The 18,965-nt window shown below is 32.7% G+C and overlaps 3 protein-coding genes across 8 annotated transcripts in view; 1 reads left to right on the top strand and 2 right to left on the bottom strand.

Annotated features, from left to right (window-relative positions):
* The window catches only part of uzip (beta-pore-forming protein unzipped), a 34,259-nt gene extending 24,542 nt beyond the window's left edge, over positions 1-9,717 (bottom strand). For 2 of the 4 annotated variants that reach the window (XM_076627932.1, XM_033329295.2), the window contains exon 1: positions 9,259-9,502. The gene's annotated coding sequence lies outside the window, so the exon portion shown is untranslated. Of the gene's footprint in view, positions 1-9,258; positions 9,503-9,655 lie in introns of those variants that run through there. The other 2 variants (XM_076627934.1, XM_076627933.1) reach the window with 2 other exon arrangements.
* Miga (mitoguardin) overlaps positions 1-17,430 on the top strand; it is a 43,372-nt gene extending 25,942 nt beyond the window's left edge. The window contains exons 1-8 of one of the 3 annotated variants that reach the window (XM_033329293.2): positions 9,645-10,030; positions 11,277-11,464; positions 12,789-12,976; positions 13,690-13,827; positions 13,958-14,070; positions 14,162-14,330; positions 14,440-14,673; positions 14,745-17,430. In XM_033329293.2, coding sequence (XP_033185184.1) covers positions 11,386-11,464; positions 12,789-12,976; positions 13,690-13,827; positions 13,958-14,070; positions 14,162-14,330; positions 14,440-14,673; positions 14,745-15,062 — 1,239 coding nt within the window. In that variant the 5' untranslated portion in view covers positions 9,645-10,030; positions 11,277-11,385 and the 3' untranslated portion in view covers positions 15,063-17,430. Of the gene's footprint in view, positions 1-9,644; positions 10,031-10,614; positions 10,803-11,276; positions 11,465-12,788; positions 12,977-13,689; positions 13,828-13,957; positions 14,071-14,161; positions 14,331-14,439; positions 14,674-14,744 lie in introns of those variants that run through there. The other 2 variants (XM_076627931.1, XM_033329292.2) reach the window with 2 other exon arrangements.
* LOC117154355 (putative ATP-dependent RNA helicase TDRD12) lies at positions 17,431-18,615 on the bottom strand. The gene is made up of 4 exons (XM_033329296.2): positions 18,241-18,615; positions 18,040-18,164; positions 17,852-17,962; positions 17,431-17,651 (listed from the first exon to the last, which is right to left on the bottom strand). The coding sequence occupies exons 1-4, from the start codon at positions 18,381-18,383 to the stop codon at positions 17,533-17,535; spliced, it is 498 nt and encodes a 165-aa protein (XP_033185187.2). The 5' UTR covers positions 18,384-18,615; the 3' UTR covers positions 17,431-17,532.
* Between the last annotated feature and the right edge of the window lie 350 nt (positions 18,616-18,965).

Raw genomic sequence — 18,965 nt, 5'->3', positions numbered from 1 at the left:
ATGTAGTTGTTCTACGTGCAAGAGTAAGTTAAAAATATAGAACAGAATTTGTCCATTTAGGTCCTCGTTTTCGAGAAGACGTAATTTGAACAGATGGGAAACTGGTATTTGTAAAACTCGTGTCTGATCAATTTTCAAGTTTGATTTTCTCAGGAACGAAGCGTCGTACGAAGAAGCTCTATTCTATATTTCCAACTTACCTTTTCACCTAGGATCACTCCCTTGCCATTTTTACCACGATTATTGAGACACCCTGTGTTTATGAAACGAACGTACAAACAGTCGTTTATTCGCGAGTTTATAGTTATTACCGTAATACGGTAAATTGGCTGGTACTAAGTGATAAAAGCGACAAAACACGTGAATTTGTATTTCTTTTGAATGCATCACGAGGTAACAGACTGCGATATAACGAAACCGATCACCGAAAAGGAACTGATACGAATGGCGAGATATGAATATCCTAGTCGACAAGGCGACTGCCGGCTGCAGTATCTATTTATCACTGTCAAGGGCACCTATGCAACCGGATCGTCTCTCCGCAGTCATTGTTAAACTCATTTCCGTCCCTCGATTGCCCGTGAGTGCATTGAAAATTGAACCACCAGTTTACGGCTAGCAAGACCCCCTCTCTTCTCATCGTGGACATTGATGTCACTCGGAAGAGGACTATGTTTGGAAGTAGTCATACGTAAAATCATATTTTTAACCCGTTAAGGCTCAGCATTTCGTCAGTATGATATTTCATTTGCGCTTCTTTTCTTTTTTTCGATTAACTTGCATTATTGAATTATGTTCTTTTAATTCTGTAATAATTATCAAAAGGGATTCCAGGCATTTAATTGATATCTTTCCCTTTCTTCCTTCTTTTTTCTTAGTCCCTTTATTGCACTTGAAGCTATAGTTCTACAGAGCCGATCAATAAATTCAACGTATTATATGCTTAACGCTCAACAATGTTTCCGTATTTTATCGTTCGTTGTTTCTATTGTCTCAGTCAGCGTAATCCTTCTCAGTCTTCTGATATTCTGCGTTTGCCTCAAGCTTTAATTTTACAAAGAACTTGTAACGCTATGACAAGCTACTTTTCTTTTTTAAATCGTGGAAATTTCTTTTGTGAATTATTACTGATTTATGTGTCAGGCTTTTGTCTAATGCTTCCTCTTATAGTTTTACCTGTGTCAGCAATTCGTCCTTTATTTGAAAAGAAGAGATTAATTTCAGATATTCTTTTTATGTATCTAATAGTCCCATATTTACAGAATATTTCAATTATACTATGATTAAATATAAATTATACTTATAGAATGTCTAAATGCGAGATTTTTGTTCTTTCTTCTTTTTCATCCATTTAATTCGTTTTACCTTTACGTGTTTGGAATCGGCATATTCCTTCTGTCAGAAGTTGTTAAATATCTTTCCATTATGGTGTTCTGAATCGGTGGATGCAATTGAATTCAATGAGTCCCATTAGCTTTTATCTCGTGTCTGATGCAAATCCGTCTGAATAATCGAATATGAACGAAGCTTTGTATTTAATTCCAGGATGGTTTATTCAAGCCGTTTTAGAGGCAATCCTCGGTCCTTCAGATCCAATTCAACGAATCCTCCACTTCAATTTCGATCCGAGAGATTGGAATCGCGCTCCTTGAACTCGTCTAACCGATGACGCCGGTTTTTAACGCTCGATTTCCACGATCTTGTTTTACAATGTTTCGCTGTCTTCTTGAACTCGTGTGATGCGCCTGATGTTTTCCGTTTCAAGGCAATGTTCTTTCTAGCTAAATGCAATTAACGGACTAGTTTTCATGCCATGCATCTCATGGTACGATCTATATATACAAAATACATATAAAATAATCTACTTTGCTTCTTTTCTTCTTCCTCATCTTCTTCTTCAAATAAAATATGTATATACGTAATTTTAAAATTAATAAGCATATTTCAGCGTCAGTGTAGATTTCTATATATTTAGCAGACTTATTTCTTCGTAGAAAGAACATATTTCTTTACACTCCATAGGTTAACTGGGTCGTTTAAGTTCAACCTTTTTTTACCGTTTCTAGCCTTTTCAAAATTCTAGGACACTTGTCAACGTCTTTATTGTGTTATACAACCGTTCGTTCAGTCAAATGTCTAAAACTTTTTATAATGAAATGTACATTCTGTAAGCGTTCTTATAAAAGGAAAAAATTCAAGGGTGAAACTTCGTACGAATAATCATCGATTCAGTTTATCTATATGGCAAAATATTAATAACATTGAATTGTATAATATTATATAATAATATATTGTGGAATTAAAAAATCATATAATATTCTGGAGAGAATATGAAATTACGTGGTCTTTCGAAGGTACCAAGAGCCTATCTGGATCACTGTTAAGGCTAAACTACCAAGAAGCCACATCGTGGCAATTAAGTCTGCTGTTTACACCCTACGAAACGTATACGCGAAGCTATACGAAAAAAAGAAACCATAACGCGACAATAATTAGAACCTACTGGAATGATTAGCACCATAATCTTCGAAATATTTATACCTACGTACGTATGTATGTATATTATTTTAATTGTTCGAATTAAGAGGAAAAAGAGGAATCACAAGGCGACTGAATTTTTGAAATTACTCCGATGAATTGCTAACACGGAAGTGAAGATCATCACAGAGAAAACGAGAAATATCTAATTCCAAAATGCGAATGCAAACACAAAGGGAGAGAAATTCTTCTAAAAATGACTTTCACCACTCAAATAATAGCAAATCTAGCTACGTGTACTAATATAGTTTCAGTGTCAAAAGACAAGCTGTACTCCTTTCTCCGCCATACAGTTTGCAGAGAACACATCTCAGACTTGCACGCGAAATCATCTCGCGATTCTCGACCGATGATTCATCGCGAGGTATATAACGTTAAGAAGTAAGTAGGGCCGTTTAAAAACAAAACCGCTAGACGATTCGTCGCGGTACGGTCTGTTGTAAGTTTCCATTCGTTCAACGACTGTGTTTCTCGTGGCTTGAAGGAGATTTTTTAAAAATCGATCGAAGGATAATGTTGGCGGTGGAATTGTCAGGTAGATTGAACGTGGCTAGACGGCAGCTCTATGAATAATTACAACGTCACTGCCGCATTGTACGTATTTACACGCCGACCTTACGCCACTTTCCACCGTACCAACGTTTCCAGGTACTCGAATTCCGACTCGTTCCACACTTCAAGCTGATTCCACCGAGTACGAAGCACTCCGCACGCCCACGAGAGATGTTCTCTAATACCTTGATGACGTTCAATGGATTCAAGCGGGTTCAACTATGTGCCTCGACCGATCAGAGAACTCGCGTTATTCCAATGAAACTCACAGAAGAAAGAGCAGACAATTTTATAATGGAATTATTGCGAGATGAAGAGATTTTTTAAACACTTAGCTATTTGCGATTTTCAGGTTTTTGGGCTGGGAATGCTGAAGATTTTATTGGTAGAAAATTCTTAAATATCACGTAGAATTTTCAAAGGATTCAAATTAAATTTCACAGTCAATGTATCTTGGAATCGGGGATCGTATGATCAGAGCATCGATGGAGGCTGAATTCTTTCGAAAATTCAGTAATTTCCAATTTATTAATTTTTCAAAAAGAAGGTGCCGGGGGAGTTTGTTTCCGAAACGTTATCTTACGAAATATTAGAAGAAAACGTAAAATCTTCGAGAAATTCAAATCAAATCTCGTAAGCAGAAGATAGAAATTATAGGAGACAGAATTCCTCAAAAGAATTCAATAATTTCTGATTCATTAAGGAGGGTTCTCTTTCTTGACAATCTTCGTACAAACTCCAACAAATACAAAATACATTTCCAAAAAAAAGAGAGAGAAAGAAAGTATTCTCTGGACAAAATGTCTTCTCAAAACAAAATTCTTTTTGTGCTATAAATATTTATATATACTGTATATAAATACTATAAATAAAATCACTTGCTCTAAGAGGAAGATATAAAGCCTTCCAGACTGATAAATTCAACCACCTCAAACCACAATGAATCTGTATACCATCCTGCTGATATTCTATGTATACCTCGCTTTAGTATACTAAACTTTGTCTGGAAGAAAGAAGCGAAGGAACTCCAACGGGATTTCCGGTGCGACTTTCGTGTTTGCCACGAAGAAGAGCGGAGTGTTAGGCGTTGGACCTCGAGTTTATCGAGATACGGAGGATCTTTCCAGCTGACGTGGCTCGTACAGTGTGACCTTCATCGCTCTACTTTACGAAGGCAAAAGTCTAAGTGGGGGGTACGTACACCTTTTACCCTCTTCCTATTCCACAATCTCTCCAACGCTTATCTATCTACCTGTACGCAAGGATAAGTTAACAATATTAATACTGCTTTCACGTAAAGTGATACTGGATATTTTTATCCATGAACAACGTCGATTAACCCCTCCGCGCCCACATCCTTTACCCATGCTGTCATACCGTTCGTCTAATTCACATCTTAACCCATTAAGGACCAAGTAAAATCTAGGTTGAAGAAATAACGATGAAGAAGGTATTAAGTACAAGTATTTGGCATTCTGTTTCACAGGTTACCACAAAATTACCGGCAAACATTTCCTCGACATCGTCTCCTGTCGACAATTATCATTGTATTTGTAGACACGTATTATCGTTGATTATATACCCTTGGCTAGATTCGCTCCCGTTTCTTATTGAAATCTATGCTACTGATATTTCTTGTAACTTCGACAGAACTCGCTTCTTACGACTTTTTGACGGAAAACGTGACTCACAAACGTTAGTGAACATACATGCACGTGTATTTAGAGAATTATGTACGTACGTGTATTATGAAGTAAAAGCGTGGGCGAGAAAGGGACCGAGTCTGAATCCCTCAGCGCGAAAGGATTTAAGCTAATCTAAATCAAATTTTATTTTAGATAGAAATGAACGTGGGTGAAGTTAGATTTTCTACGGGGCAGAGCCCCTTCTCCGCCCACGCGTTTGATTTGCTATGCATACGCCCCATTAAAACCACAACACAATTCATGATAATGATTTCGACAACGTATTAAAAAGTTATGGAAATCGGAGACGACGTATAATTTATGTTACTGTTGAAGTAACAATATTTCGTAGTAACTTTTATCATTTTCCTTTTCTGCTTTATTCTTTTATGCGCGAAAATGAATGTTCGGATACAGACGCGTATTCGATGATAGCATATGGCGGTGAAGGTAATAATTGCTGGCGAGAGATGATATCAGTGAAATGATGGTCGATGGTTTCAGCGTCTTGATAAATAAACATCGACGATGAACTCGGTGTCAGTGAAATCGTGTCAATGAAAACATTGTCGATGAAACGATCGACTGTGATTTATAGACAACCCCTACTTGACAATGTTAAAAAATAGAATGTAACCTAATTGAAAACAACGCCTATGAAATTTTCTGTTGAAAGATGAATAATCAGAAAGATTAAATATCCTTTTTTTTTTAACCAATCAAGGACCAACGTTCCGTTAAGACATTTATTTTACAATTTCATTTTAGTTAATTCACATTAGTGAATTCATATTATAATAAAGAATTCTAATTTGCTCGATATTTATTCGTTATTGTTCCTTTTTCCATTTGGATTTTATAATTTTGTAAAGTTTAAAAAACTTGAATGATTTCATAGAGCTGTGATAAACTATTTCCTCTTCAAATTATGGTACTATGACCTTCTGGTTGCATTTATGCAATTTTTACGCATTATTTCATTGTTTAATCCCCTTAATAAATTAATTGCGAAACAGTTATATGAATATTTGATTTTGTGAAATATTATCGAACGATAGCCTTCCTCCAGAACTTAAGTGAGAAGAATGTGAAAAGAAAGAAGAGTAAACTTTCTCTATTTGTCATACTGCGGCGCTAACTCAAGAGACAACGACTAATGGGGGGTAGAGCATCCACGATGATGCGAACCAGATTATGAAAATCAGAGCGAACCACGTAGGTTAAAAGCTCGTTGCGGCAAGCGATAATGATGTCACTTTTATTAGCCTCATCAGGGTCAAAGCATCCTCGACAGGGGATCCACTATTACCTAATAACCGACACGATCATATCATGTATCTTGTTAGTGACCTGTAGTGAAATTTTTGTCGTATCGACAGGTCATCACGCGTGTCACGCGAACGTCTTGCATGATCGATTTTTAATAGTCTGGTTTATTAATAATTCTGTCTCCTCCCTTTCAAAGCCCCCTTCGATCCTATTTTCTAAATTTTGTTCCATCTCAGATCTCTTCGAAACACGAAATACGTGAAATTTTAAAAAGTGACGTAATTGCGTACACGGGTTCCTCGCATGATCAACTTCCGAAGGTTCCACCTGGTTTATTAATAATTTCCACTTTTACTTTCTTCTTCGCTTCAGCCTTTTAATCTAACAAATAACAATATGTGGAATCAAAAATTTCATGAGGTTGTTTTGAACTGGATAAGATTGTTCGACTGGTCGATTTATTTTCTTAATTTAACTTTTTGCTTATTACTTTTTTAATTATTTTTAAGTCGGACGTAAAAAAGTGGAATATTTTTTAATCAATTGATTGAGTGATTGATTTCACTTCTGTTCAGTCACAGTTGCTCAATTCTTCAAGATTCCGTTCGGCTTCTGAATAATTTCGTCCTCTGTTCATCTCCCTTTTTTCTAACTACTTTGTTTTTATAGTCGTTATTATGAAACGATCGTTAAGAATTTGTTTACACGTAGACATGAAATCAGATCTAAGAAATTGTCAGTATAGGAGGTACTATCAGGTCGTTGCCTATAGGTGGTGCCTATGTAACTGGGTCGCTGCTTCGGAACATCAGTTTGTGTTTCGTTCTATCAGTCTGTTCCATTGTAATGGATTTTTTTTTTCGAATGCCGGTTCTTCCATTTACATCACCCCTATTTTCGCAATGTTCAGTCGCTGCTTTGGCAGAGATTCAACACGTTTCCATGTCACGAACAAATTAATAGTTTCAATAGAAGTTTCAAACAGAATTCCACAATTGCTGAGAAATATTCTATTATGGGGAGACAGTAAATTGTTAGCAATTATAGAAAAATATTAGCAATACTAAATTTTTGACAATCGTAGAGATATTGTGACAGTGTTAAGTTTAGTATATTTCTTCATTTGCGCTGCCTGCATAGTAAATTGCAGAAATATTTAAATAGCAAATTAAAAACAATAGTAACATTAAATTTTCTAACGACATAGAAAGAAAGCAATGCTAAATTTTTGACAATTATAAATAGATAGTAGTAGTAGTAAATTCGATCTTCTATTACTTGAATAGTAAATTAAAGGAACATCTCTGTTTGTTTAATAGTAATTTCATTTCCAATGAGAAAATTTAGTAAATCTTTGGCATGTTAATATTATCAGGATATTATTCATCAAACTCGCAATCATGCTCCTTTCAACATTCGACGGTGTGCATCTTCATTAACTTAACCGAGCGTAGGTATTATTCGATTATGCACGTGTATTATCAGCATTATGATATGGAGCGCTATTATTCTCTCTTTTTCATGATGAAAAGTGATACGAAAGTGTTAAAACGCGGAAAATTCCAGTAAACTGTTCCAATCGAAATAGTACGACCATTATTGAAAGCCATTATTATCAATTGCAATCGAATTTTGCAATATAGCAAAATTACTTGTTATTTTTGTATAAGTTCTTCGATTTTTTCTCACAAGTCAATTTCATTGCAATAAAATTAAATTCTCATAACATAAATAAAATAAATAAATTCTAGTCCTTCACATTAACCCGTTAAGGATCAAGTATGGAAATAATGCATGAAAGTTGCATAAACGCATAATTATTGAAAAATGTCAAGTAATTTACATATTCTCTCATCAAGGTATAAAAGTCTATTGCTATAATAGATATCTTGCAGACGCTCGTTATACAAATCAGAAACAAACAAAATATTTAAAATGTAAGAAAAAAAAGTAACTATTATGGTCGTGTAAGTTTCTAAATTTCTTCAAAATTTTCTAAACTGTAAGAGAAAGAAATATTTAAGTAACAACTAAAAACATCGGAGGTGAGAAACATTTTAACAAGATTTCATCATCGCAACAACGTTAACGCAATGTTGGCCCTTTTCAGATTAGGTTAGCATATAAATGTGAATGGACCTCTTTCACGTTCATTGATTTCACTCTAGCAATTTCGGTTTCACCGTATATTTAATCCTTCACAGAAATTCGTTTCGATTTCATTATTCCGTATGCCAGGATATGAGGAAGTTACTCGGCCGGATTAACATCCTTCACATTTTGCACACAATACGCCTAAATTGCGGTGAGTCACTCGTCAAATACTCTCTATGCATCGTGTTCCGAGACGCCTGCTGTACTTTAAGATTTAATAGAAGCACATATGTGTACAGAGAAGTTCGTATAGGGCAAGGTGTATATAACGGATACGCAAATATCACGGGTGCAGGAAGTGCGCGTGTGCTAGGGAAATTTCCAAGTTCACCAGCGCACCAGGCACCTCCATCGATCTGCTGGTACGCGGTGCTATTGCTACATTTACGGCATTCACTTTTATTCGAGATTCAACGGATACAAGGTATTGACCCCTGAACTTGACCTATACCGAAGATATACCTGATCTTGAACAATTACAGAGACAGACTAGTTCCTCTTTTAAAAAGATACCGAACGTTATAATATCCCTAGATGTTCGCGGTGTCGTTTATCCTATCGGAAATCACGCAATATTTTGAAATCTTTCATTTCCCCTACTACGCTGTTCGCTCGCATCGATTAATTTCCTAGCCGAAAGTCGACAACTATCAACTTCTTATTTAGGGAAATATTATAATACAAGTACGATACTTTTGTAATAGTAATAGTAATACTATTTAATGCTATTTGGAAGAAATATAACAGTCACATTTTAGCACTACATTTAGACGACTGAAATATAAAGGTTCGAAGAGAACAAAATGAAAGACGTACGAGAAAGTACATAACGTAAGGATAAATCCAAGTCTTTATCCATATACTTCACGAAAAACCATAGAAAATTTTTCAAGGTGATAAATTTATATAATTTTTATCAAAAAATTACAAATTATCTAGTATTGACGAGAAGACTCGAGATCCCTTAGAATGCATAATGTTGTTACAGTGAGGCATTTTTCAAAGAAACCCCTAGCCAGGAGCGTTCAATAATCGTAGAGAAGGAAACAGTCGTACTTACTATTGCATTATCTTAATCCAAATAATGCGAGCGAGTCCAAATGGCATCAAGGGGACGGGGATTACGCGGTATGGCACTAGGTGTTGTCCAAAGTTTTATTCTGTTGTCACGTAACAGAACGACAATGCGTTATGGAATATTTATGTATTTGATACGTTAAAAAATATTCGCGTGTCAACGGCCTGCCGTAGCAATCGTTGAAGAATATACAAGCGCACTACACCCGCCAAGCAAGCGGCAAGCCGAATAACTGACGCTAGCGCGAGGACTACAGAGTGTGTGTCCCACCCTTCCTTCTTTCTCTGCGCGCTCACTCGATCTAACTTGATCCTTTTCTATCACCCGTTGCTTTCGCGTTCTCTCTTTCTCTTCTTTATATCGCCTCTCTGTAACCTACCTCGTCGTGGTGATTCCAGCAGTGCACTACTAGCGCGCCGAACCTCGGTGCCGCAACGCGTGCCTGGAGCACACTTTGAGACCGCGCGCGCCTCCCAGCTGCCGTATCGACCCCTCCCCATTGGATGACACATCCTCCAATAACGAACCTCCAAAAGGATTACGTCACTTTGGTATTATTGACGCCAACCATCCGGCAGCATCGCCAGTGCTGGATTCTTCAGGGTGTATCTTTCCCTCTAATGGGGGTTGCGAGAATTCTCAAGGGGTAGCCAGCCGCACGAAAACCTCTCCTCGTCCAACAGTCGTACGAAATCTCTATCTTCGTTAAATAAAGGATATTTCACTTCCACTTGCCGCGAATCTGAGTACCATGGTTTGTACCATTTGAGCCGTTTACTAGGTTATCTTCCTCTTCGATTCACGAATTTTCTGTTGAATTTTCCGCTTTTATATTGCATATACAGAATATCCTAGGTTTTTCGTATGACTTTGTCAGTGAGTTTTATAGGTAATATAATATGTATAAGGATGTATCACTGGTATCTGATAGGGATGAAACTTAGAATTAGCGAATAATGATGAAGAAAAGGTGGATTTAAAATCATATTCCAGTTTCCTTTTTTAATAGTTCATACATTTTGGAAGTGTGATTTGAATTTGTATATACTATGAACATACGTATAATTAGGCAATTCTTTACAATTAGCAATTAAGTTATTAATTATAATATTAGTGTCAGTACGTCATTTGACCAATAATGAAAGAAATTAAAATTAACGAAACGCCGATACTTATCTTCCGTGAGAATACAGTTTAAAAATAAAAGCTACAAATGTTCGTGTAATGTTTGAATTTTGTAATTTTATATATAATTTTTCGCAGCTAAAATATTTTATAGAGAACTGTTTAAGTTATTTGTTATGTTTTCCAATAACAAAATTCATCTTTTTTATACGAAAGCTGATGAAATTCACGTGAATGAATCAAATTTATGCTTGCATAGATACGTCACTGGAAGACACCCCAACATTACTCCCTCTGTTGCATATATTTTTTCCTCTATATCTATTCCCTTTATCCGAGGCTAAAGCAGTTAAAATAAGCCTTAATAACGGATCTATTCATTGATGCCTTCGCTATATCAGGTATATTATTTATACTCAAGTATCCACGTAATTTCTATGTACGTAAATTTCATTCGATACAAGTATATATATATATATATATATATACATATACAGTGTGGGAGAAAAATAAGCGAACAGGTAGTGGAAATAGGTATTAATGAAGTTTCGTTGAATACGACTTGTTAACATAAAAATGGAAATAATTAATTTCAATTATTTACTGGCATAAATAATCGATGTACTATAAAGATATATAATAAATAAAACTAAAGTGTGTATAAACACTAGTACTGCTTCGATTAAACTTCTTGATATCTACTTCTACTACTTGTCCATTTATTTTTGTCCTCGACTGTATATATGTTAGTAAGAATTACTTCAAACTATTCGGCTTGTTAACGTAAATTGATACAATATTTATACCCATAGCAGTATTATAATGAACTTTATAGACAGCCATTGATGTAGATACAAAGTTTATTCTTGTCTCAGATTGAAAATAATGCCAACACCTTTTGGACATGGGTACCCGTCTTAATTGGTGATGGCGCGTATACGGTTTCCGCTCTCGTGACGAATTTCGGCGTATGCGCGCCGATTTATGACTGGCAAAACGTTGAATACGGAGAATGTCGTCACCGACTCGGAATTTAAATCCTGCGACAGTGTGACAACGTTAAGTAGGTGCTCTCAACCCCTTACTCTTTGCTGACTGGTTGACACGCCGACCAACAGGGTCTCTCATCTGTAAATTTTCTGCCGTTGCAAAATCAGTCGTTGAACTTACCTTTGCCTCTTGTGCGAATGCCAAGTACCAGAGTCGCGACGCTCGTCTGAAGCTTCTTTCCGTCAAAGCATTTCCTGGTTGTCTGAAAACATGCATTTCGCTATCTGCATCTTTCTAATCCGAACTAGTTGCTCTTCATCTCGTTCGTGTCTCTAGAAGATTGCATTTTCTAAATTGTACAGTTGCTTCTCAATGATTACTTAAGTCTGTTAAGCGGGAGAGACAAATTAATTCGTCAGATTTCCATTTTCTTAGAGATAATATTTCTTTATTTATGATTCTAATATATTTTATATTAATATAAATTATGTCGTGTCACCTGCAATTTTTTTTACTTTATTCATTTATGCATATATTTATATCGAATTTTATTATTTATCACTATAGAATTCAAAGGTTCTGCTTAATATATATATATATCTTTCTTTATTATTTATTTTTGCACTTGCCACCCTCTTGCATAATAATTTACGAACTATGTAATAATATTCAGTAAGTTACAAGATTATAGAACGTTTACTCACAATTTTACAACTTGCATCAAATAGAATAATTGAATAACTTTTAATTTCTAAAATTTCATTTGTTTCATTAATGCAAACTATAATGCAAGAAGATTTATTAGTATGAAACCTTGTAACTTGTAACCGAGCAAAGATTATTAAGTTGATAATTACAATAACTCAAAGAAAATGTGTTTGCAGCATAGACTGTAGATAAAGTAATGTTCTAAATTTTAACAGCACAACGATAGAAGTAATCGATTGATTCTGAAAGTATTAATTTATCCTATACCTTTTGTCTTTGCTTCGATCGTAAATTAAACTACGGATGTTTATACAAACTAATATTTTTATGAATATATTCAAAGAAACAGAAACTAGATAATAATTTCTTTCATTCTTCAAATATTATAAAGAATGTTTTATTATGTACAAATTATGTACATTTAAATTTTCTGTAAATAAATATCTGCAGTTTAGTCTAATGTGTGTCAATAAAATAAAAATTAAAAGTATTTGCTAATTAATAATATCGCGAATATAAAGTATATTTTTTGCAATTTACAACTGTACATACGTGGACCTCTTTCGAGTATTGTGTAGAAGTGTTTCTCAGAACGAATTAAACGAGTTCGAATTCGTCATTTGCGTGGTACACTTCGAAGAGGAGAATGAAAATTGACAAATGTAAAACGATGTAACTTAATGATGCAGGATTGGAGGCTCTGGAAAAAGCTCTCTATTGCTGGGAGGATGCTCTTACGGCGTTCAGCTCTTCATTCAGTAATGGTACACTCGCATTACCGTCGACAGCGGATGCGGCATTTACGCAAGATGTGCAAGAACTCCTTGACATGGGTTATCAAATTCAGAACCATGCAGAACTCCTTTTTATCGACCAGGTAACCATATCTGTCCTATCTGTACTGTATTTTCCTGTCCGTTTCATTACTCAAATAAATCTCACTTATCTCTGATGTTATTTTATCATTGAAAATGGAAAAATGGCTGTCTATTACAGGATATTTTATAAATATCTAATTATACTCATTCTACAGTATACTATAAAAATTATTTCAAGTATTATTGATGCAATTTTGCTGGTAGCTGTAGAAAGTCCTGAAATTTATTTTGTTGTTGAAAATAAAATATGTTTATTATAAAATATTTTGGAAATGTTTAATTATAAGTATTCTCATTTTAGAATATATTATTAAAGATTCTTTTAGAAATTGTTAAGACAGGTTTGCCGATGACACTGAAAATTTTATACTTCTGAAATCTTTTCTATGTCATTCTATACCATTCCATTCCACTGCACTCATCAATTGCTTTTTCGCCATATAAAAAAATGCAAGAATTAATCCAATTTAAATGATAACTGACTAGAGTAATTAGTGCAATGAGTTACTTGACCTAACAACAAGCAAGGAAGAATTATTGCATAGGAAGTTCACGGCATCGCTACTGCGTTCATTCAAATCTAAGCACATAAAATGATCTTACAATTATATTAACTACATTTTAATGGGTAATCTTATCAATAATTGAATTCTAATGTCGCGTACAATATAAAAATAAATTATAGGAAAGTAGTAAGTTCACGTTTTTGCAGCATTCAGTATTGTTCCGGAATGAAGATGAGGAAAGTATAGATAGCCACAAACCTTCGAACATAGGTAGTAGGATATCCGGTAAGGATAAAGCAGATGCTGCGTCTTCTCCGGAATCTTTTGAATCTGCACGTGATGGAGTAAGTTTAGATTTTATTTATATATTTTTTTTACTTGCATATCATATTATTTTATTCGATATTTTTACATAGATATTAAATTATTTTATTTTTTTTTTTTTACTTACACATATATATAATATTAATATAGGTAGCAGATTTACGGGAATTTGAAGAATTCTCCGAATTTTTCCCGCACTTTGAAAAACAAAAATTATATCACGCTGCACTCAAACAACACGAAGACAAAAGCATTTTGTGCAGGTAAATTTTGTTTAATTTTTACGATATATTTAAAAATGTAGAAATTTATATGCTTTATATAAATTTATTATAATTTATATTTTTATTATAGACGTTTGCATACAGAGTTAGTAAAGTGTGGCTCGGACATTGAATATTTAGCAAAGGTACATTGCTTGCGACAAGCGTATACAAAATTGTTCACTATATCTTCTGCCACAGAATGGATCGCGGACATAGGCAGACAAGTCATTAGTGATTTGATCATGTATGCAGACAGGGTATACACAACATACATCATTTTCTTCTACTTGAAAAAGATATAAATATGTATATCTTAAAATAGTTTAAATTGGTTTTTAATAAATGATTTTTTATTTTCAATATTAGGATCCCAAAGATTATCTAATGCATTACGAACGAATGTTAGAATTTTTACAAGAGCCAAGCAACCATAGTATGATGGAGGAGGAATTAACCGGAAGAGGCGTCAAATGTATAAATTTCTACGATGTTCTGATTGACTTTATTTTATTAGATGCTTTCGAAGAAGTTGAAAAACCGCCTTCATCAATTAAAGCTATTTTACAAAACAGATGGATATCCGCTAGTTTTCGTGAAACTGTAGGTACTTAAAATAGTAAATGCTTTTTTAGTTTAATTTCTTATTGATGTCTATTAATTTTATATTCAAGGCCATTGGAACTGCAGTTTGGTCAGTTCTTATGGGTAAAAGACAAATGCTGAAATATGATAAAGGATTTCTAGCCCATTTTTACTCGATTTCTGAACAAATTTCTCCAGTGCTTGTGTGGGGTTTCCTAGGCCCAGAAGGAAGTCTACGTTCTACCTGCCACTATTTCAGAGATCAAGTAATAGAATTCCTTGTAGATATATTTAATTTCTTTAAAGTAAGATATACTACTGTTGATAACCTCGCTGAAGATATACTCAGGGAAATGAAAGTAAGAGTCGAAAATATAAATCAAAGACTTTCTCTAGAAGGTTGTTAATCATGCATCATAATCATAAGCACTATATAGCAGTGTCAAATATATATAGAATGTTCTAACAATCTTTACCCTTTTGTATTTGTTGCAAGTTGTCTGTCCATATTTATGCACATCAGTGCAACTATTGTATGAGTTTTATGAAAGCTGATATTATGAGTAAAAGATAATTGAATTTATGATGTAATAATATTTCTTCAATCTCTTTCGCATTTACATTATTTTGTATATTTCAATTCAAAACACACATGAATGTAGGAGTGATTCTTTATATAATTTTATTTCTTGTAATATGTATATTGTATAGATTATATGTAGATATTAATCTCAATACGCTTTTAGTACAAGAATTTAGAACAAGATGTTTAACCCTTTTAGTGCCGACCGAAAGAATTGTACCTAAGCAAAAAGTACCAAATCAATTTGATGTAATTTGTAGTTTGAGAAAAAAATCATAAAAAGGAAAGTAAGAATCATATTTACAAAATTCAAAACGGAACATATTACAAAATAAAGGGGGAATAAATTAATGCCAATTGTATTTCACTATTTTTTGAAAATCATACGAATAATTCTTATTCAAAATTAATAGGAAAAGTGCAAAAATCAGTTTTTTTTTGTAAACAGTATTTGCAAATAAGAAGAATAATCAATTGGTCATAGTTTGATGTGGAATACGTAGTATAAAGCATCAATACTGCATTCTCAATTATTTGTAGCAAAATTTCTAACATCAAAAACAAAGCTAAATGATAATCCCATGATGCGTAGGAGGATTATTTGCTCCAAAACAAGTGAGCTGGTATAACATTACTAAAATAACATTCTAATATTATTATAAATATTTATAGTTATCCGGCTATTGAAAATGTGTGATATTTACTTATTATTACTCATACAAATAATTTACTTAGCATTTATGGTTACTAATGTATACATCGTGTAATCCTTTATTGCATATATTACAAATTGTGCGTGATCTCCGCGTAAGCCCACAAAAAATTTTATTGTTGCTCTGTCGACGCAAGATTATTTTTATTTTGTGAAACATAAGGAGATATTCTGTTCTAAACAGTGTTATTCAAAATCTATGACAGTCTCAAGCAAATCTCCCGTATCGAATTTTTATTTTATGGTACTAGCGTATACAGTCTCGGTATCGATCATCGCGAAATATAACAAAAAGTTAATTCCATAAACAATTTTTTCGATTTGTGGAACATCTCACACAGTGCTTCTTCAGAAAAATTCAACCATTTATAACGTTTTATAAATTTATTTTGAGATAAAGTTCTCTCGCGACGCGATATATCATTGTTCGGTACTAAAAAGGCTAAATATAATTATTTTATTATAAAAATGAGTTTTAATATATTGCTATTATTTCAACGTTACCAAATTGTTTATATACTACAAAGTAGTTGTAATGATATAATGACAAACTATTTGTAGCATTTAAAAGTAGTACGATGAAAATGTTCCAATTCCTAATATATTCCATGAAACATTACGATATGATAGTATGAAGGCACTAATAATAATGACCTCTTTATTAATAAATTATTAGAATATATACAGTTTTAATTAAGAAACTTTTGGAGAAACATATTTGGTTATTTTATTTCATGTTATAGATCTATTTACATCATCTCCTTACTATCAAATATAAACAATATTTTTTTATAATCTCTTATAAAAAAATAATCGCTTATAAACATTATATAAAATACAAAGAGTCCATTGCCAAAGATAAGAATAATGTCGCTACTGATAACCCTGTGACCAGTATGAATATGTATTTGTTTCAGTACAGTTATACTTTACGTTTTATATTACCAACGTAGCGTGAAAACATTCCACTATTGTAATTATTTAAGTGTTACTTCTTGCAAATTAATCATGGATAACAAATACAACAAATTTTATATATAAAGAAATAATATGCTATGTAAACATTGTTCATTTGTCTTCATTCAGCCTCGCATTTTATACTGCACTTATACAAAATGAATACATGCTAAAATATTCGAGACACAAGTATTCTATCTTATTCAAGTATAGAGCATGATCTTTTTCTCACTTATAATAATGAATGCAGTTGATATTAATAATAATTCATTTACATTTATTATTTATTTCAAAATCATTCAAACATTACGTTCAGTATGAATTTTTACCTAGATGATACTATATGAAATATGTAAGTGTAATATGCCATTCTTATTCTCATTTTTATATTTATGCGACAGACTTCACAGCGCCAAAATGATATCTTTATGTATAATGTACATCAGAGTATTATGTATCATCGCATGCAATATTACAGCTCAGTCAATAAAAAATGCATATATGTAAAAATTTAAGAAACAAATTTAACTAATATGCTGTTCCTTTATTTAAAGATATATTTACGTATTACAAATATCACACTTTGATCACATATGTTTATTATATATATGTATATATAAGTAGTTTAAATAAATAACGCATCCATTATTTCATCATCAGATTCTTCTTCATCACTCGATGGCACGAGTGGCATTATTTGAGTTATATTATTTCTACGTTTATATTCTGCAAAACTCTCCCTTTCTGTGATAAAATAACTTTTGTTAGACTCCGCATAACGTGATCATCAATAAAGATTTACTAAATATTACTGTCAAACATTAATCGTTAATATTCTCTTCTTTATATAAACAATTATATATATAAATATATATATAAAACAGTTATATGAATAAACATAAAAAACTGTTTATTATTAATTAAATGGTATGTGTTATAATTACCTATATTTTTGAAAGACTCAAGGATCCAGTCCTTTTTATATATATGATCTGGATCTACGCTGATTAAAGGATTCTTTTCCATTGCGATAAATAATCTTAACCATTCTGTCCCTATTATTTTGATAAAAATTATATAAATACATAATAAAAATAATATAACAAATAAGTAATAAGAATATTTATTTTACCTTTATGTGCTTTTACAAGTGTAATCTTAACTTCTCTTCCTACATTTCTATGGGTTGTTTTTTCTGCTATTACAGTTCCAAAAAAATATGAGCAAATGTAATATTTTTTTGAGTTTGTTATTGTGCTAGAAACCGATATAGACATTTTTTATATAATCTTGCTAGCAACATTTTATATTAGATATCAGATATTTAAAATACCTAAATAATATGTGATCACATTCAACATGGAGAAAATATTCCTTTATATCACATAGTAAAATACGTACGATGACTGTAGTATCAGTCTGGTACCATACAATTTTCGGTGTGTGATATTTACTCACAAGTTTTAAAAAGCTCATAACGTAAAGTCGTAGAAAAAGTGTATACACTTATTACATGTAAAACAATATAAAAATACGATATCACTTTAAGTTTTCATGAGTACAAAATCCATCCTCCTATTCGTGAAATATAAATATCTAACAAACAAATTTGAATTCGGAGAAAAAGAACAAAGAATCATAAAGATAGTAAACTTAAAAAAATATACTGAATTGCAAAACTACTGTATTCTGAAGAACAATAAACATACATATAAGAATAACACAGATATAATAATATATACATACATATGTAGATGCATACATAAACTTAAAAAGACAGTTCATGCTTTTGATTGGTGGAATTTTTTTTATATATTTATAATCAAGTACATATTTTTCGATTTTTATAATTTCATATTTAACAATGATGGCTTGAACAATTATTTACAACGATTTACATTACAAATGTAAAATTAAGAAAATAACTTTATTTGTAAAATAAAACTAAATTTTTAATTTGAAACCTTTATTTTTAAACGATAAAGTAATATTTTTAATGTGAAAAGTAAAGATAATAATCTACAAAAATCTTCAGATTTTCTTTAGCGGCTGTTCGAA

Source organism: Bombus vancouverensis, chromosome 3, assembly GCF_051014615.1.
Source record: "Bombus vancouverensis nearcticus chromosome 3, iyBomVanc1_principal, whole genome shotgun sequence".
In the NCBI taxonomy this organism is placed as follows: domain Eukaryota; kingdom Metazoa; phylum Arthropoda; class Insecta; order Hymenoptera; family Apidae; genus Bombus; species Bombus vancouverensis.
The sequence above is the reverse complement of the archived record's forward strand: the minus strand, read 5'-3'. Positions and strand labels throughout refer to the sequence as shown.

What these genes read in the sequence shown, in the direction of transcription:
- LOC117154355 (XM_033329296.2), bottom strand. Translation starts at nt 18,383, where the DNA reads ATGAGCTTTTTAAAACTTGTGAGTAAATATCACACACCGAAAATTGTA. An exon ending in TGTGATCACATATTATTTAG is followed by an intron (nt 18,165 to 18,240) that starts GTATTTTAAATA and finishes ATCGGTTTCTAG; the next exon opens with CACAATAACAAACTCAAAAA. An exon ending in ACTTGTAAAAGCACATAAAG is followed by an intron (nt 17,963 to 18,039) that starts GTAAAATAAATA and finishes TCAAAATAATAG; the next exon opens with GGACAGAATGGTTAAGATTA.